The following is a 21214-nucleotide window of genomic DNA, read 5'->3' as shown; positions in this document are numbered from 1 at the left end:
GTTGTGTCATTTCTTACCAAGCTGCTCTGCTAAATGTTTTCCCCTCTCAGTGAAGATTACCCGTTCATCCTCCATGTCACATTTGTTGCCAACCAAAATAACCTGGGCATTATCCCAAGAGTACGTTTTGATTTGAGTTGACCTTAAAAGAGAAAGGGAGAGAAAGGAGTCAAAGCAAAGCAAATTCCCCTTAATTTCAGGAAGAGTTGCAAAAAGACAAAAGAGACAATACTGATTTTGACAACCAGGGTAACATGACTCTGTTTAATTGCAGATTTCAAATAAGCTAAGGATTATCTGTCAGGTTTTACTGTTACAGAGATAGTATCAACACAGGGTTTACTTTTGCTTACTGAAAATAGTATTTTCTCCTGCCCTCAACATTCTTCCTTTACTTTTAGAAAGAAGAGATTATATTTTTTCCCATTTTCACATTTTAATACAAACCTTACAATCTAAAAACAGAGCTCTGAAAGAAAATCAACAATGTATTAATTTCTTGTCTTTTACTTTTGAGATCAGGATGTAAATTCAGCAGGAAAACTTCAAAAATTTCTGAGCTAGTCTGTCTTCCTCTCCATCACATTTCTCTGCAAGTCTTTTATCTACCAGAAGGTCAGCAACCTTTCCATTGTGCATTGAGCCATGGGCAGAGGCTGAGTTTGAACTCTGACTTACCTTCTGTTTAAATTGTACAAGCCTTAGCCATGAGTGCAGCTGAATGGAAGTGTCTGAGGCCTTAAAACACCATAGGGACCATGAGTGCTGGTGGTAAACAGCTTACAGTGGTTTCTTTGAGCAGGGGCAATAATGGGTGACTTGGAACCACACTCGTGGTGCCTGTCAGTTTCTGCCTGCCACCATTCTGCTGGTACCCAGGTCTTCTCTGTAGAAGGAAAGCTGCTGGCTCAGCCAAGAGTGATGCTGTTGGTTACCACTTTCTGACTGGGAGCAGTATGTGCCCTTGATGGTGACACAGGATGCAGGAAACTTCCTCCAAGCACTTAGGCTTTGTCTTGAACTAGTGACTAAGTCTGGCTCTAGGCTTGAAGTTTTTGGTGGGATCAATGAGCAATGGAGAGAGAAAAAAACAGAGAGCATACCTCTTTCTGCCAGCCTGTCCCACACCATTTCCTCCCTCCCTCCCTCCTTGGACAATACAGGGTGCTTAGGAAAAAATAGAATAGAAACTAACTTCTACAACTACATGGTTATGAGAGGACACCCTGGAAAGGGATCCTGTGGCATATGATGGACTTTTTTTCTCAAAGTCTCTTTGACAAAAGATGAAATAGCTTCAAAAATCTGTCACCTAAATATTTTGGAAGCTGGTCTGCATTGGTACATTTACTAGTGACCCCTTCTCATAACACAGCCATCATCTCTACTTATTGAGACCCCGGTCTGCAAAGTCTTACATTATTAAAAAATATCATGATCTTTTCTAATCTAGTCTGACAACTGATTCTAGTGAAAGATACAAAATGTATCACATCTCCTCATTTGGCTTTGCTTATTGCAAAACCGGAGGGATGGCCATGGGCAAAAGCTGCTAGAGCTATCACTGTGACCCTGGGTCCAATGCCATTGCCTACAGGTTCCCTGCATGAATGAAAAAAAACCCTCTAGGCCACATCTGATGGGTTTGCAGTGACAGGCAGAGAAATTTAAAGGGAAGAATCACTGCTTTTAGGAATGTTTTACTTTATCACAACAACCGAAAAGAAGTTGAGGCAAGTCCCAGACTTTTTGTTCTACAGATTGTTCCCTTGGGCCTGACCTGATCTTTTCTTCAATCTTTTCTTCACTGTGCTATTTTAAATGTTTTAATAGTAATTTGAGTAGGTGTAGGGTACTGTGACCAAAAAGAAGTCAAACTTCCCCATACACTTATATTTTACTAAAGATACCATTTCTCAGGAAAAAAGGAAAACATGCATTCATTTTAGCAGAAATGTCCTTTTGGAATCATGCTGAGTGGTTAAGCAAAGTAGAATTATTATTGTGATTTTGAACCCGAACTACATTTGTCACCACAGCAACTTTGCAAATACTAGTACCTCAAATGTCAGAGTATGTTAGTCCATTAAGGACCCTAAAAGAGCTTAGCTCTGAACAATTATTAGTTGGGAGCCAATTTATTCCCTTTATGTCAGCAGGAAATCAAATACATTATGAAAGCAAAATATAGAGTAAAGATATTAAGCTTTACTTATTAAGGAATTACTTACATAACCTGTAAAGTTGAAATAGAATAAACTGATGAAGAAATACAGCCTGAAGAAATATCATCACACAACTGTAAAGAGCATTCATTCAGCCATGTTTTGCAGACTTTGCCTCCAGAGTTTTACATTAGTTTCTTTCATTAAGAATGTAAGGTCCCTTCATTTTACTGCAGCCAGATTATTTGTTCTACAACTACAAATCTGTACATTTAAATTCTTCTCATTACTTAAGCAACTTATTTTATTAATAGACATTTTTTAATCTATCTTGCTTTTGTCTCATCTTCTAGTTATTTTTTTAAGTAACAAGAAGAGATCTTGTCCCTGCAAACAAATCCGAAGGCTTATATTTTGCAAACGACTCAGTAGAGCAGAAATATAACAGACTGAAAATTAGTCAAATGTATTCACACCCAACACCACATCAGCAGATGCTTGATTCAAAGGATATAATAGGCTTATTATTGTTATGTTTGCTTTTATACATATAGTTCCACTATTGGCCTCTGTAGGTTTTGATTCCCACAACTCTCCACCAAAGCCAACACATAGGTCACTTGAAAAAAAAAAAAGAGATTTTGCTGTTCCTTGCATACAAGAAACAAATGACCAAGGCTTCTGATTAGTCCAAAACACAAACTGTTGTCCTTGTAAAGAACTTCAGCTTGAGGAAGACTGAAGACATGAAAAGGCAAAGATGGTGTTTGCAGTAAGCTGAAAAAGACATTTCTTGTTCACTTTCATGACCTGGTGTATGTCAAGAGTAATTTACCCTGTATATGTTTCTCTTTCTAGTTTTATGGTAGGCAGGCAATCTGCATCATGCTTGAATTTTTATAATGTATAGACTCCAGAGGGGCAGATTAATGGAGGAGTGCAATGATCCATTGCTTTCCATGATCAACAGCATGCTTGTGCTCACTGTACTGCAATTCTACCAGCCCCTTGTCAAAAAAGAGCTGAATGCAGACAAAAGTAATGCTTTTGGCTTATCTTAAAACAGAGAGATCTTCAAATAACTTCCCAGGCAGCAATGGCAAGGGGCCTGTGTGTGCTGTTGGTCAGCTTGCAAGGAATGCTGTGCAGTGTGACAGAGCCGGCTTCGGGAACATGCAGCCCCAGCTGGCTGAGGCAGCTGAGATGCTGCAAAACAAGGTAGATAGCACAGAGCAGTATGGGGGAGCTGCTCTGATGTCACTGCTGTGGAAACCAGACTGTTCACATTGGATTAGGTGATAAAAGCTTATCTATGCATCCAAAAGAAGCACAGAGAGTTTGTGGCAGGAGAGAGAGCCCAAATAATTTCCTGGTCCTGGGTGCTCTCAGGCCTATTGCAGGAAACATCAGATTATCCAAAGCCTATGTACACTATCCTGGTGGAGCAGGAGTGTGATTACCAAATTAAGACTCAGAAAAATACTGGGACACCACATCCAGGTCCCTTTCAGGGTTGTTCCAAGTAAATCCCAGCATGAAACCCATCACTGCAAGTCAATACTGGAGGCTTATTTCCAGGTGCCAGAAATTGAGGAGATTGGGATCCAGGGGCAGCTACTGGACAGATTGAGGTTATGAGCCCAGATGATGGAGGGAGCCACAATGTGTATGCCTGCACAGATACACATTCTCATGAATGGATCTTGATGCTGCACTGTTTTGGAGGGGAGGAGTGTGAGGATGATGATGCTCTTGGTGTTTGTGGGAGCACCCTGGGGGGTCCTAGGTGGTTTTGTCTGCAATATGTTTGTACGTGGTCATGTATATATGCATATAAATGTGCTGTATGTTTGTGAGTTATGTGAACATGGCCTGCTGGGAATAGATCTTCAACCCACTACTCAATATATTTCAGGTTGCACCCACTGACGATATATCTTGAGTTTACTCTGAATATCTCTTCAGATCATGCCTTTTTACTAACTCACCAATGTCCAGGGCAAATATTCATATAACCTGTGATGTCTTCACCCACAGACCATGTGGAAGGCAAGCAAATATATTCAGTAAAGACATGTTCATGGCGTAAATATACCAGGAATATGAACTTTCAGATAGCCTCAATCTATTCACCATACTTTGGACCAAGTCCTCCAAGGATGCTTGCCTACCACAGAGAGGCTGATTTTACAGACTTTTAGATTAATTATGTAGTAATTCACATGCACAAACATCAAGACAAACACCCTAACCAAAATGCTCCAGAGGGGGCTATGTATAATGTTTATTCCAGCAAGTTCAGGAAACATGTTGTACTTCTGATGTTTTGATTTATGAAAGGAATACTCAATGAACTGGGGTGCATCATCTTGCCAGGAAAAAGAAATAAGAAAACACCAAACCTATGCAAAAAACTTCTAGAAAACCAAAACCACATTAAAAAAACCTCTATCAAACTTTTTTTTTTTAAAGTTACTGTTGAGTGCACTGATTAGTCCTTAAAATAATTCTCCTGTCTTTATCTACAGCATGGTCACTGCAAAGTCCTTTAGCTGACTTACTAGAGGTCACAGGGTAGTGGTGGGATCTCAGGTGGAGCCCAGGTTATCTGTTCTTTCTCAGTTTATTTATTTGGTAAGAGGCAGTATCAGAGAAGCAACTATAAGTTTGGAGGTGTTTCTAAAAGTGTTCAGTGTCCCCAGGTGAACTTCGTGCCTTTATTTTCTAAAGAGTGTGCCAAGTGTCCATGCCTCTCTGAGCAGGAAGGGTTGCTCTCCAGCTTTGTCAGGAGACATTGTTTTCCTTCTGTAATTGAAGCAAGGAAGGATCTCTTTCCCTCTTCCCCCAGTCTCCTTCCTGTGAAATGGGAAGACACACCACTGCCCTCTCAAACCCCTAATGCAGACAGGGATAGTAAGGGGAAGCTCTGTTATTGACATCTTTTCAGATGATGGAATTATGCCACGAATCCTTTCCCACTCTCCTTGTCTGTGAAGACACTGACACACTTCCCATTCAAGCCAGCTTTTCCACAGAGTGAGTCTGAGGTCTCCTTCATACAGCCAAGTGTTTTTACACTTCAGTGTACACCATATGCTTCATTCTTTTTCCTATGCCCTCTATGTCACCTAAACTCTTATTGTTCCCAGCAATACTGATAGGTTGTGTGCCTAAAGGATGCCCCAGCATCTTGGAGTTTACATATCCCTCTCTCTTTCAAGCTTATCTTTTGGATATGAAGAAAATGAGGCACATGTAGGATTATTCTCTATGGCACATTAAAGGACTGCAATGCTCAGTCTTGATGGCCACTGGGAATCTGGCTCTGTACCAGCTGCTCTGCACTGGGTGCTCAGACCTTGCTGCAGGCTGGGCAGGGAGAGAGGTGGCCTCAGGCTTTTCATCTGTTCTCCAGTAAACAATCTAGTATTAGTGGGAGACAAGTAACTCAAAATAGATAAACCACCAACCAAACCCCCAACTCAGCTCTCTAACTGGAATTTTGAAGAGAGTACTAAGCAATCTTAGCAAAAAACAAGGCAAATGTCCTGGTGTACTTGAAGACTAGACTTTTGTGGCCACAGTTATTGACATAGCAGGAATATACTAGAATTACTTAGTAATAATTTCAGTAATAATAAAAAGAATATGCTAACACTTGCCAGATTTTAATTGAACTGACACAGAAATAGAACTATCTTTAAGAAACTGCTCAGGATCTTTACTCCTCTACTGACAAGGAAAATCTGAATATTTGCAACTTTTGAAATTTTTCTACTTGTTTCATCTTTCTGGTGTGCTCTACCTGCAGGCCATAAAACTTTCAGGATTGTGGCTAATACAAATAGTTTTATCTCTTTCATTTATGAACCCCTTAATAATTATTGAAGCCATTATTCAAAACCATGGGAAGCAATAGATAAATGAAATAATTATAAAAATAAAGAGCTGATGCAGATGAACATGTGACCAGAATGAAGAAATAGCACCTCAGTCATTCTCAAGGAGGGTTTAGAACCTAGTGGACATTGTAGCACCTTCACTTCTCTCCAGAATTAATGATATATTGAATTTGTGATGTTTATTTTCAGTGGTGCCACTGACACCCACTGACTGCAAATGCTTATTAACATATGAGAGAGAATAGGGAAAAACATCCCAGCAGCCCAGAAAATGTATGGAGAAGTGCAATGAAAAGGGGACAAAAAAGAGAAAAATAAACTTGCTCCACCCTTAATATCACAACATAGCAAGAGGAAAAGGATCTGGTGAAAAGTGGATGTGCTAAGGATACGTTTAGTGTGGATAACTTGGTAAGCAGGGCAGTTCAAGCTGCAGATTGTACTTTGGGTGGCAGGAGCTCAAGGAAAAGTAAACCTGAGCTACTCATTGCACAACAAAAGGCCCAGGAACCTGTGGTGTCAGCCAGGTGACTGGACATTTAGACACAGCAGGAACTGATGACCACAGATTTTGAGAGCTTAGACTCTGAGGGTGTAAAAGCCCAGTGCATCTTTATTAGGCATCCCTCCTCAAAGGCACCAGCTTGAGCTGTTAATTTGTTGCTGCACCATGATTAAATCATGGGATACATCAACCCCTCCATGATTGCAACAGAGCAGGATATATGAATATTGCTCAAGACTGACTGTATCTCATGTGTCAGTTGTTGTTTATACAATACTGTGTTTGCTGTCTGGATTGAAGGGCAAATGAAGAAAAATGCCTATTGATTGTGAAAAAAACCACCGATATTGAAGGAACCAGAACAATGACAATTATTCACCACTTCTTCTGATGGGCTTTATCTTCCTTGTGCAGAGCCAAATAGTGCACACCATGCAAAGAAAGGCTACACATATAACCTTTCCTTGGAGGAAGATAGACTGATGATGCGGAAGCTGCATGACAGGTGTGACACTAATAAATTTCTGGTTCATTATCAGCCAGAAAGCTAGTCATAATGCACATTACCCAGAGCACCACAGGTTTTTATTGCTCTGGTAAGAATTGGATCTACTTTAATGAAAAAATCCTTCACTACAAGTTTCTGAGGCCATAACTTCATTTTAGAAACCTGGAGTTACATTTCAGTTTTGACAGGCTCTAAAGATATTCAAAATTAATCCAGTTCTTTTGGACATAAAACTGGGTTGATCTCTAATATGTGCATTTTTATAACCTTATGCAAGGAAATATGAAATTTTACAAAACTTTAGTTACTTACAAAGAAATAAAAGAAGATGGAAAGCAGGGATAACATTTAAGATGTAAGAGGTGATGTACTTTGTGTGTTTATGACATTTATTATTATTTATTCTTGGTGATATACCATTACCATAGTTGTAATGAGGAAGTATATGCTTACCCAGTGATGTCCACTCTGAGTCCGCATTTAGCAGAATGCAATAACAACTGACATAGCATTAATAATGACACAATTCTACGTGGTAATTAGGATGAGAGGTACGGCATTATAGATGTTCATCAATCAGAATTGTCTTCCTAGTCGACCATCTCTAGCTATTCCTAATCTGCCTATGGAAGTGTCTTCCCATCCAGAGTTCTCTGCTGAGAACTCGGAGTTACATTTGAGTTACATTTTACCTTTCATGTAATATACAAATATTTTTTAGAAGAGTCCATGTATTGGCTTTGGTGCCTTTTCTGTACAGTTTTGTTTCAAATAAGAATACCAAGTGTCTGTTATTGTCTGAAAATTCTTTTCTGACATTAAAATTCAAATCCGTTGGATAATGGTCTATGATGTCAAATTAATATATTGTTGGCAAAAGACATCAAGTTTAAACTTTAATTTTTACATACTTTACATAAAATATAACTATTCCATACTTTATTTGGAGTTACAATGAAGGGCCAGAAGCCTACAGGGCACGCTCAATTTGTGTTAATCAGATTGTAGATGCCCTCAGTTTTTGCATCTTTGGCACAATCTTTGCAAACTGCTTTCTTGACAGCTGTCAAATACACCTTGGAACTGCCTTCCAATACCAGTGTAGCAAGAGCCCAGTATGAAATCATTGCATTAATAAAAATAAAAAATGACTGTTCTCTAAGTTAGTACTGTGCTGTCTATCCCTCCTCCCCAGTACCTCCTGTGCTTGAGTTCGGAATGCCCTCCCTTTAGAGAAAAAGCTCTCCAGGTGAGGTGTTTTTCTGTACCTACACAGCCAGCACACATCCCTAAGCAGAGTAACCACACACAGTACACCTGGAATTGCACACATGGCAGACTGTTTTGTCACAGAGATAGATAACAGAGAATTTGTGGAGGAGTTCATGACCTAATCCAAGACAAGGTGGGTTTTGGCTGAAGGTATGCTGAATTCATAAAAAGGAGTAAATTCCTTGTCAGTCAATCTCATTTCTTCCTTTTCTGGTGTGTAGTATATACTGGTTCCCCAGGCTTTTTGCTTAGAAAATTAGAATGGATATTTCAAAAAAACAGTGAATAATAGATAAAAATAGTGTGTTAGATACTAAGGGCAAAGAGATCTTCCAAGCAACTTCCTTGTATTTTTTTGTAATATAAAGTACATCTCAATATTTAATTTTTATTCACAGGAGTACAAAATCCTCTCTTGCAACAAGGTTTACTTATGGGCAGGCCAACTAATATACCACATTTTTCACAGTAGGACACATGTTAATGAAGAGTTTTTATGTCATGTATAATGCCACAAGCTGTGTCATATTGTGGGAAGAGATTTAACAACTCGCCACACAGACAAAAGGCTGTACATTTTAATTTTCTCCCCACTGAGAAACCCACCATTAAGTTATCATCCTTCAAAGCTGCTACCACACATGCACAGCGAAAACAATCCAAAAAAAAAAAAAGGGTTTGAAAAGAGATGGAAAAAATTCTTTATAGGAAAATAATATTCATGGAAACAATAAAAGGCAAAATACAGACTGCACTTGCACATCCTTTGATTATCCCCTTGTTTTCATGTTCCAGATGCTTCCACATAAATGATTCTGTTTATCACCAATTTACGTTGATTGCCCAGACTGTCACAGGAATTCCAAGTAATGACCCTAATCAATCCAGCTGATCCTAACTCTGGTATTTGAAAAACAGAGCTATAAAACAAGGGAGTTATGAAAAAATTTACTAAAACAACTACAGCATCTGCTTGAGTATATTGCACTTTTAAGTAAATGAGCAATTTGCTGTCACTTAAAATTTTTTTTGCTTGCTATTTTGTATTCTTATATATAAGAATATCTATATAAGGAAACAGATACAGACAGATACACGTGTCCTCATTTCCTTTTTTCTTTCTTACACTGATGGGCTTTTAATAGTATAAAAAAATATAGCTAAGCAAGCAGTACTGATGCTGAACAAATTCTTTTGGTCCTAGACTCTCATATCTAATACTTTCCTCTTCACCACACCTAGGACAGTTCCCTAAGCCAGGACTGCCCTGCCTGCCAAAGAGGCTCTTGCACCTGGGAGTACTGACTAGCATCTCATCTCCAGCCCCAAAGAGCACCAACCCAACAGTGGCATTTTGGAAGTAGTGAAGTTCTTAAAGGCGTGGTCAAGTTCTTTAGTTTTGTACCAATATTGAGAGTTTTACAGCCATCAGGCTCACTCAGGATTATTTATTTTTTCATCTTCGCTTTTAAATAGCAAATTCAGATTTATATTTACAATATATATGGCAAATATCTGCCAACAGGACATCCCTGTTTTAAGGAACTTCTGATTAATCAAGTCTCAAGAACTCTGAGTTAACCCTGACATTTTACTGTCAAATCTCATTATGAAATGCATTGCACATTTGTCGCGCTTAATCCCTTTCTACCTATTTCATGAGGAATGACTTCCAAGTTTCTCTCACTTGTCAAATTCACTCCTTTGGACTTAATTTCCTCTATTGTTTTAGCATTCATTTTTTTTCACATTTAAATGAACTGTGCTATTGCTTCTTTTATTTCCTGTAGTCCTACATAATTTTGGGTTATATTTCTCATTTGGTATTTTGCATTAACTCTTTCAGTCTTATATGCACATGAATTGAGTCCTGAAATGCCTGTGTTTGAGTATTAGAGATGGAGTTGAAACAAATCATACCTAAATGTAATCACTGAAAATCTTACCAGGTTAGTGAGGCCACTTGTGGTACATTATCATGACCTATCCTTCTTAAGGATTCATGAAGCCTGCCAGTACCAGGACAATTATGTGAATTATTTTAGCTCTTCTTCATAAGAGAGACAGCATTGTTTTATTAAAACATCAAGGAATGTTTCTTCTGTTACTATACTTTTACACAAACTTGATATAAATCCTAATAGTATTTTGTCTTTAAGGTTGGTTATCCTGTTATTCTCTGGAAGCAGAGCAATGGAAACATCCAGAACTGTACTGAGGCATTAAATTTTGATTCTCCCACTGTGTTCTTGCAATCATACCTCTTTGGAAGCAATTTCCCTGTGTGGCTATACACTTGCAAACACAAGAGATTGAGGTCTGAAATGTTGAAATGTGGCCTAGTTTTCAGTTGAACATGTGAGCTTCTGACTTTTGTCACAGATACCTGGAACTAGATTGGCAAAATAGCAACTATCTTTATATCCTGGTTAACTGATGCTAACTGGTTAACTAGTTGAGTAGGAGTTTTGCAATTGTACTGGGGGTTTTGGAGAGGTTGGTAGTTGTTTTTTTTTTCCTTTGAGCTCATGAGAGTAAATTTTCAATTTTAATTTTAATTTTGTCTGACCATATTTTGCTTTTGGGGTACTGCTGAACAAAATTCATTCTGTGAGAGCTGACAGTAGCCAAAGACAACAGTAAAAACCATTTCCCTGTCTACATCCTGCCTGGCACAGGGTGGCAGGATTGTCTTGCTGACTCACACTGCAAGCAAGTAAACTGCAGATTTATTCCTGCTGACTCACAGAAGATGGAGGGAGGCATTAGACTTCAGATTTTATTTCTACAATTAAAAAGAAAGATTTTTTTTAAAGGGGAAACAAAAGGATTGTGTATTCATTCAGAATGTCAGTAGTGCTGCTACATTATTCACAAATCAAAAGACTGGGTATATAGATTCATATGGGTACATATATATATATATATATATATATATATATATATATATATATATCTTTGCCTCTCAAGCCGTAGTATATATTAGTATATATTTGGATTTTCTTCTCTGTCACAGTTCTGGAAACCAAAATATAGTGGTTTTCCCTGACCTCAAAAGCCTGAGTATTGCAGAAGTTAACAGCAACACATGCAGGCATAAATAAACAGAGAGATTGGATGTAAAACTTTTTAACACTACTGAAAACTGAACACAGTGGCATTTCAACAAACTACAGCCCTCTCTCCTAGGGCTCATGTTGAACTTTCAAAAATTAAAGTTTATCTCGCTTTGCCTGTGAGGTCTTTAAAGCCTACTGTTTGAACCATGTTCACTAACATATTTCAAAGGTTACAACTTCCTTCTGGTAAAAACAAACAAACAAACAAAAACAACAAAAGAAAAAATTACAAACAAACAAAACCCCCCCCAAAAACAGTTTAATGTTGTTTTATTGGGGGTTTGTCACTGACATCAGTGGGTAAGTACCCCTCTCAGAGGACACAACCATGTTCATTAAACAGGTGTTTGGGTAGATAGTAATCTTTGTATGGAAAGATTATCAGGACAAGCATCAGAAAATCAAAAATTCATCAGTAGAATTGCTCTGTATTGTGGAGCAGAATGAAGTAACATACTGAAAGATCAAAAGAGTAAAACATTTCCTATGTATGGCCAGAAATTAACGTCTGCAATTTGAAACAAGTAATTGTGAATGAATGAGGTGGTCACCAGGTGTTTATAAGGTAGGGAGCAGAGGAAGAAGGAAAAATGCTGGGCTTGGTTTGTGGCAGACTCTGAGGTCAGCTGAGTACACCTCTGCGAACACGGCAGAACTGTGGAAGGGTTTTTGGAAGGCAACCTCCTGCCATCCTGCCTCCTTTCATCACTTGATCCCTTTGCCCAAAACTGTGCCTTAATCACAATGAGTGTGTCTGGGGAAATAACCGTGTGTTTTCCTACACTGACCAGCAGAGCTAAGAAAGATTAAAAAGGAAGAGCATAAAATCTGAAAAGCCTGATGGTATTAACCACCAGGTCCCACAACAAAGAGTGCCTTTGGCTGATGTAATCTAGAAAAATTCCTGTATTTCAATGAAGCTAAAATCTGCATAGTAACATTTGAAAGTGAGGTCTTTGTTGTTCACAGATGAATGGGAGATTACAGCAAACCTGGCTTCATTTATACATGTCTTTGTATGTATACACAGCATCTGCTGGGATTAGAGTAAGAAACCATAGCGTATAAAACATTTACACCTCAGAAACTTCAGCTAGCCCTCACTGTCTTCATAGCAGTATGTGCTGATCTGAGCTCATTTAACCCTGTAAGCATGGAGGTCGCTGATCACAGACACTGACAGAAGTTGAAGCGGTCAGTTCCTTCAGTTTGGCTCTGCCAAATTTTGCTGTGGTGTGAGGGTAGATCTCAAGATTTAACTAAGGCTGCTAAGGTCACCTCCAGATTGTTCTCTATAACAAGGGCTTAGCTGATGGCTCTGCACACAGGCACAAGCTGCCCTTGGTGAGTAGGCTTTTGTACAACGGATTCAGGATTTACAGACTAGGGAATTGCCAGTGGGACACATCAAGGGGTGAAGAGATCAGTGGTGCTCCAAAATCAAAAAAGAGAATAAATTTCAAGCAGGGTGTAAATTCTCATCAAGGCTTGTCTTCAAAGACACAAATGATGACTACCTCTCTCAGACAGACAGCCCATATAAATGAATTGATGCAATCTAAGGCCAACCTGAAGCACACATGTGGGAGGTTTGGGAGGGGAAGCAGAGTGCAACTGAACTACTCTCTTTTCTTGAGAGGCACAGAGCCCCTGGGGGACATGCAGAGTCCATTCAGAGTCACAAAGCAGGTCTCATGGACCTAGTGCTCCTCATGGCAGCCCCCTGGCCTCTCTAGGTGAGCACTGATAGCTTCAGTCCTCCCCTTGGAAAAAGAGAAGATAATTTGAACAGCAAGGCTTAAATCTGTATCCTCCTTTCCCATTTGTCACTGTAGCACTGAATAGATCAATCATTCCATAAACAAATTTTAACTTTTTTTTCTTAATATCTGGAAGGGGAAGAACTTAGAATGGAAGAGAGGATGTGACTGAAGCAAATAATGGGTTATCTGAAAACCATTCAGTTAAAAAGGGCATGAAGAGATGCTAAGTAACAATCAAGTACCTTTTCTAACATTTGTGGTAGATAATCTCTGAAGGCTCTGAAGCACCTCACTGCACTTAAACAATTTTGAATATGAAGGTAAATCGCATTAAAAAAAATAAAGACAACTGAAAGTGACACAAAAGATCCTATTGATTTTTTTAAAAATTACAGGTTACATATTTATGTATCATGTGTGAGTGAGTGAGGTTGAGAGAAAAAATAGATAGCCTTAATCTTGGAACAAATATGCTCTATTTTTTCTTAATATAATATGATTGCTAAACAGGAAATATTTTTCCCCTCTCCTCAGTTACTCCTTGAAGGTTTTTCTAAAATTTTTGCATAGCATTGGAAAATCCTCATTGCACTCTAAACAATGGCTGCTTAAAGAGAAATGTGATGAATTAACAGTAATAAACAAAATGAAATATCTAAAGGTAGAAGACACTTAAAAATGATATAAATTCTTAATATAACCAGAACTCAGTTTGCTGATTCTCTTCCCACTTAGTTACACAGTGCAAAGATAAATATTTAAAAGCAAGATAAATTAAGAACATGCTCTCAGTCAGTGTGAAGGAAAAAAAAAAGAAAGGAAGCAACCTTGAATATAAACAACTCACCTGAAAAGAAGAGATATACAACAAGGAGGTAGCTGCTACATTGTATACAAAAAAGGAGTTGGGCCTATAGCATATATATAAGCAATATGCACAAAGCCATCTTTGGCTGCTTGCAGAAGAGAGGCAGGGGTGCTGCAGGAAGATACCACAGAATCCTTATATGGAAAGAAGACAGTGTGGCACAGCATGCAAAGCAGGATGAATTAAATGTGCTGATTAAATGAACAGCTTGCTTCTTTTACTTCCCTGAAGTTCAAAGCTTTCTAGCCAACCACTTTAAGCATACCTAGCAATCAAATAAATGACTTATGTTATAAAAGCCTCATGCAGAGAAGCAATAGGTAATGCACAATTGATCCCTACAGGCCTCTATCCCTCACCTTTGTTCAGGGTTCTAAAAAGAATGTATAATACATTCTAATGTAGGTATAAAGGCTAAAAGGCTAAGAGAAGAGAGACTGTCCATTACAGCAGCGTAAAAGGAAACTGAGGACAATGCCCTCTATCTTGATTCTGAAAGATGGTGCAAAAAGCTTTTCTCCCAAATTATACTTCAGGTATGCTGCACACTCATTCCTTGTGTGCGGATCTTTAGCTAAAAGATTAACGGTAAAACAGTCAGTGTTGCTTGCCCTGTTAAATGTCAGTCTGCAAGCATCAGGAGGACATCTGGGCTCTAATTCCATATGTAACAGGGTCTCACTGCTTCCTACAAATTCATGGCAGGGAGTAAGGTGGCACAGGTAGTCCCTAGGCCTCATTGTGAGAAGCAGGAGGCCTAATACCTTTGATCAGAGAGGTCAAAGAAAAAGCAGAAACATCATAACTCTTCATTCTCAGAGTAGGACAAGAGGAAGAGAAGAATTTTGGTTTGTAATCTGAAGTATTACTATATAAATCACTGACAGACACTAACTGTAGTGTCTGAACAGGGGTTGGTTGAAATGTATACTGTGCTGCAATACTACAAAGTTGATGACATTTTCAGAGAAAGGACACCTAGAATTTAGAGTCATGCTATCCTGAGCTGTGAATTTGGGTGTTGAGTTCTGCTAAACTAGCTTGGTTCTTCAAGTGTCAGAATGTGGATTTATGAATCTATCTTTGGACTATCAATTAGAATAGATCAATTTAATCCTCTATTTAATCTTGCCCACAAGCCATGAGAAGAACTGAAAGCTTCTCATTTTCACAGCTTCCTGAAGGCCTTCAGCATAGCATGTGATATTTGGACATCAAACATGCACATATTTGACCTTGAAATGATCTTGATAGGATCTGGCTCAATCTTTAGGCCCAAAGAAAATATATGGAAGAAAGATTATGTTCTTTCTCTGAAACCCCAGGTAACTGCTACTGGTTGGAACATTTCTGTACAAACCGCCTCACATTTCTTATGTGTAAAGACACCACCAAACCTCACCTCTGATGTAAGCCAGAAGCCTAGACTGGCAATGTTTCATTATTCTAATAGTAACATCTACACATTCTCCCAATCTATCTTTCGTAAAAAAAGCATTACATTATCCTCCTTTAAATCTCTGATGATAAATAACCTGTGTAGTCATGTACCTCTTCAGTGAATAGCCTATTGGCAGCTAGGACTGAATTTATTACACTAATTCTTACTGTTTCACTGGCATCCTGTGGTTTTTTTCTGTATGCTTGCGCTCATGCTTCACTCAGACTCTTTTAGTCAGAATTTTTTTTTGTTGTACTAATGTTAGTGATTAACATAATGGTATGTCACATTCTACACCAGACTTGAAAATAACAAAGAGAGCTGCAAACACTGAAGAAAAGGCCAAGGGCTAAGCCAGACTGCAGGTTAGAGCAAAGCACATGGGAATACAATATAGTATTGGTTTGTAGCTGCCTTGTTCTTTGGGACAAATAGGAGCAAGAGAGGTAACCAGAGCCAGATATAGATGCAGGAGGAAGATGGGCAATTTCGTGTACTGACGCACATGAAGAACTGTGGCTCCTGCTTGCTTCTGTTGTGTTCATGGAAACAGGACATTTCATGAGTACTTGTAAATGAAATAGCTATTACATTAACTATTTAATGGGCATAGGGAACGAGTCTCTGCATCACAGAGAAACAGCCATTCTAAAGGCTGAATATAAACTATGTAGGATGCTTATGCAGGCATGATAAAATACACATACACAGATCCCCACCCTTAGCATTCTGAAGTGGTGGTAGTAAAATAAAAGCAGAATGTAAACTCTTGATATTTATTGTACTTTCTTGATGTTTATTGTACTTTCTATGTCAGATTCTAGAGGGTTAAATAGAATAAGATTTCTTTTGTACAAAAACCATGATGGAAAATTTATATGCAGCTGAAGTACTCTAAAGAAATTCATAAAGCTCAGTAATTGCTTTCCTATTAGTTATGAACCATTTGGTTCACACAGTTTCTTTGGACTGTTAAAATTTTGGAACTTTTAAAAGAAGTTCAAGGATTTGGACACTGAAACCTCATTCACCTAGCTATTTTTCTGCCAGAGGTTTAGTGTAAGAGACTAAACATAACAGATATTTTCTCAGATATTTTCACCCACAGCAATATATAAACTTAACAGAGGATGAACTACGGATCTGGGCTATGACCTGGTTGAGCTGCTGTGTTGTCCTGCTGAGCTGTGTATAGCAACAATATAAAAGAAGAGCAGCTAAAGATAGGTGATGCAGGGAAGATGTTCTCAGGAACATCTCAGGCTATTTCAGATGTTTGTGCAGTAAACCCAAGTAAATGACTAAAGTACAAGCCCTAAAATGCCATTATCAAATAAGAGACGGATAGGAAACACAAAACAAAGAGAAAACATTTAATTTGGTGAAAAAAGAGCAGCCATGTCTTCAATTTTACTGCGAAACAGTAAAAATGACATTGTGAAAAACAACATAAAATGAAAACACGTGGAAAATCCGTGATTAGATTGTCAGGATGAAAAATGACTGAGACATTTCTGTATGAGCAAAGGAATCAAACTGAATGGATAGAGTCATGGTTACTAAAATTTTGTGTGTGTGTATATTTAAAAACATGCACACTAGAAGGTATAATCTACAGATTATTCTTCTACTAACTTTCTCTAATGAAGTCTAAATTTTCTACAATCACTTAGTAAAAACCTAAAGTGTCATTGCAAGGTGCCTAACAAAATCCAGTGTTCAATACAGTGCAATAGTTAAACAATCAAGCAAGATGCTAGCTGCATGCATAACATGATTGAAAGTACTAAAAAAATCCTCTTGTCCAAGGTCATTAGACAATTTCATGGGTTTGTCAGCAATGTTCTTTTGGGTGTTTTTGTTGTTTTATTAATTTTTTCATTTTTTTAGGGGAGTATCTCATGTATATTTGAGGCAGTTTCTTTACATACAAAAAGTGTTCTCAAAGCTGAGGCCACAAGAGAAATCCAATTGGAGATATTAATTTTTCTCACGATTCCCAAATGTCATAAACCCAACCTATTCCCAAAAGAAATCCTTACTTAAAGAACTCCTTGAATTTTCTTGGAGGTCAAATTTTCTTATTTGGAGGTGGGGGGAATGTTTGTTTTGGCTATTTCTCTGTCTTCTGTCTTTAAATACATAGAGCAGGCTCCATCTTGCCTAAATTGAGATATTTACAGTATAAAAGCCCAGTAGTTCCCATACATAAACTTTTTTTTTGCAGAAGCTTGCTCAGAACAGTCCATCTGGCACTGAAAAGTATAAATAAAATCAGCCTTGAGATACAAACAAGACTTGAGGAAAAGCACACTGTATGACATGGAAATTGGAATTTTTGTGTCCTGTGAACTGATAATGTCCTATGTACCCATAACAAATGATTATTACATTTGCATTTAATTTTGGTTAAAAGAAAGGAATTTATTGGTTTTACTGAGAGACGCCTGCCTTATTCTGAAAATTGTTTAGCTATTTTTCAAGTTTTCAGAATGTACAAAAAAAAAATCATTCTGTTGCTTTACAGTGGAATTAATAGCTGAGTAGTGGAATTAATAGCCTGGTACTTGGATGAAAGACTGCTCTGGGGTTTCAGGTGTCTTAGCTGCAAGTCAGAATTATGTCCAGTTTAGGGCATACGAGCACAAGCCAAAAGTCTTAATTAAGCTAGCTTGTTGTAACTAATGGATGTAAATAACAACAACAAAAAAGAAATAAAATGTAGCAGATAGAAGCCAAAAAACAATGATTTTATCCAAGAAAAGCATATAAGACTTAAAAATTTGTAGGCCTAATAAAAAGAGTATTTAAATTTTTTTCCAGACTTCAGCATTTTACAAGGCATGAACACTTTTATTCACGCTCAACATGTAATTTTCTCATTAAATCTGATACCAATTGCCACACAAAAAGTGGAAATGTCTACATGGGTACATAATTAAGTAAATCAAGTTTTTCTGACAAAAATAAACGATAGATATGTTTTCAACCCCCCCATAGCCAAGTAGTTCTTATAAAAACCCAAAACACTGAAGGTACAAGTTTGCAAATAATGGTAGATTAATAGAAAAGGACGTTTAATAGTCCTTGAATCCACGCAAAATAGAAACATGATGTTCTCTGAAGATGTTAGGAAGGAGAGCTTGAACAGCTTATGAGGTTAGTCAGTGCCTTCTTCAGCCATTTCTCATAGGTAATTATGGGGTCAGGGAAACACAGCAAAATATATCCTGCAGGGACTTGTCAATGCCAGAACACTTTTAGGGTGCTTTACAGCACAAAGCAAATATGTACTGGGAGAAGGTCGTTCTGATCTAGTTGCTGTGTAAACAGACAAAGAATGTTCTGGGTTTTTTCTGTTCAACAACCCTTCCCTATAAAAATATTTGTAACAATATTGTGCATTTTAAACATACCAGTTTGTATCCCACCTTACTGTGTCTTGACTTCAAGCAGCAAGGCCATTCAAGGTAATCCAAAGTCTCTCTGTTTTTTTTAATACACTGAGTGACTCAATAAAACTAACACCTTGGCATATATCTCTCTTCTTATGTCTTTAGATCATCACAAATACAATATCACTTGCACCATCCCCTGTGTATGCTGGCAATTTTGGTATTTGACTTTTGTATAAAAATGAAGGATTTGGTTTTTCAGTTTGGATAACAAAAATTATTCTAATAATTATGCAAAGAATCATGGCATCATATAATGTTTTGGATTGCAAGGGGCCTTAAAAATCTTCTAGTTCCAACTTGTGGACCGTGCACTCGATCCCACTGTCTGTGTCATTGATAAAGACATTAAAGGGTCCTGGCCCCAAGACAGCCCTGAGGGATACCACCCGTCACTAGCTGCCCCCCAGACACAGAGACATTGACTGCAACTCTCTGGCTCTGTCCAACCAGCCAGTTCCTTATCTGTGAATTAAGTCACTCTTCAGAGCATATCTCTCCAGTTTGGAGATCAGGATGTTGTGACTGATCTTTATGACTGTATCAAAGGACTTAGGGAAGGCTAGGCAGATGACATCTGTCAGTCATCAAGTGAAATGTAGAAATGGTCTTCATTTCACATGCTGACCATTGCAGTCACTCCAGCAAAAAAGGCCCCCAAATTTGTCAGGCACAATTTTCTCTTAGTGAAGTGGTGTTGGCTATCTCAGATCTCTGCATTGTTCCGTATGCTCCTTAACATTGCTTCCATGAAGATCTGCTTTATGATCTTCCCAGGGACAGAGTTGAGGCTCATTGCTCTGTAGTTCCCTGGATTTTCCATTCTTAATTTTTAATAATTTTTCCCCTTTTTTCTGGTCCCCAGGGAAATCCCTTGAGTGCTGTAACTTTTCAAGTATGATGGAGAGTGGCTTGGCAACAACATCAACTAGACAATCAAAGTTGCCTCAAAACTGTGGGATATAAGGCCTGTGTCCCTGTGGTCAGGCAGTTTTATCAATTGGAACCAAAGGTGTCTCACTTAGAGTGAGAGAGACTTCACTGCCCCAGTTCAGGGACTTAGAGTCCTGGGAAGTCTGACTGCCAGTGAATACTGAGATGAAGAACCCACTGACTCAGCCTTCTCCATAACTGTAACCAGTTCTCTTCTTGTTTATCAGAGGGAGTACAGTCTCTTTGTCCTTTCTCTTCTACCCTATGTAGTCATAAAGTCCCCTGTTTTTCTTGTCACATTCTTTGCAAAGTTCTGTTCCAGCTGCAGCTCAGCTTTCCTTGTCCCCTCCATACACATCTGAACCATATCCCTGTACTCCACCCTGGTCGCCCGTCCCTGCTTCCACTGGCTGTGCATTTCTTTCCTATTCCTCAGTCTGAGGAGCAGGTTCTTGCTCAGCCATGAGCTGTTTCCTGCTTTCCCTACTTGATTTAGGGAACAGACAAAGGCATAAATAAAGGGGTTATCTGTAGGAGAAGTAAGATATTTTGAAATTAACAGTTTGATGAAACATATGTAGACTTTTTCCAAAATAATTTGTTTAGGGTATTTCTGTTTAGGTTATAACATTGCTACCCAGAGAAATTTTTGAAGGAAAAACTGATAGTAGGATGATGAGAGATATAGCAGCAATGTCAATCCTCTCATAACTGGTATGTAAAATTCTTCCAGCATCTTGGTTAAATTGTCTTTGTTAAATCATGAAGTTTTGCAGACTTAAAGAGTATTGCTCAGAAAAGTGATCAATACACAGTAGTCCAGGCATTGTTGTCCTGCCCAACCCATCATATATAATTGTTTTATAATATCCCTTAGCAAGAGCCTTCGAAATCAGTCATTTCAAAGGTTTAACATTGTGCTAAGAATTTATGTACAATGTAGGACCATTTTTTCATCTCAGTCAAAATCCATTTTTATCAATACATTTAACTCATTCATATTTCTCTGTGAAGATACTTGCTAATTAAATATATGTCCCTCTAAATTGGATGGATTTGAGGAGCAGACTGCTAGATGGATAAGAAATTGGGTGGATGTTTTCATCCAGAGGGTTGTGGTCAAGGATGTAGAGTCCCAATGGACATCAGTGCCAAGTGGTGCCCTCAGGAGTCTGTACTGGGACCAGAGTTATTTAATATCTTCATCAGTGACATAAGACAAAGGAATTGAGTGCATCCTCAGCAAATTTGCAATGACCCCAAGCTGGGTGGTGCTGTTGACA

At 38.3% G+C, this 21214-nt stretch overlaps 1 protein-coding gene across 2 annotated transcripts in view; it reads right to left on the bottom strand.

The window, feature by feature from the left end:
- RAB3C (RAB3C, member RAS oncogene family) overlaps positions 1-21214 on the bottom strand; it is a 121482-nt gene that overhangs the window by 19735 nt on the left and 80533 nt on the right. For both annotated transcript variants that reach the window (XM_014268993.3, XM_005489767.4), the window contains exon 4: positions 18-142. In XM_014268993.3, coding sequence (XP_014124468.1) covers positions 18-142 — 125 coding nt within the window. The remainder of the gene's footprint in view (positions 1-17; positions 143-21214) is intronic.

Source organism: Zonotrichia albicollis, chromosome Z (genome assembly GCF_047830755.1).
Source record: "Zonotrichia albicollis isolate bZonAlb1 chromosome Z, bZonAlb1.hap1, whole genome shotgun sequence".
NCBI lineage: Eukaryota > Metazoa > Chordata > Aves > Passeriformes > Passerellidae > Zonotrichia > Zonotrichia albicollis.
Note: the sequence above shows the minus strand (reverse complement) of the source record. Positions and strands in the feature narration are given on the sequence as shown.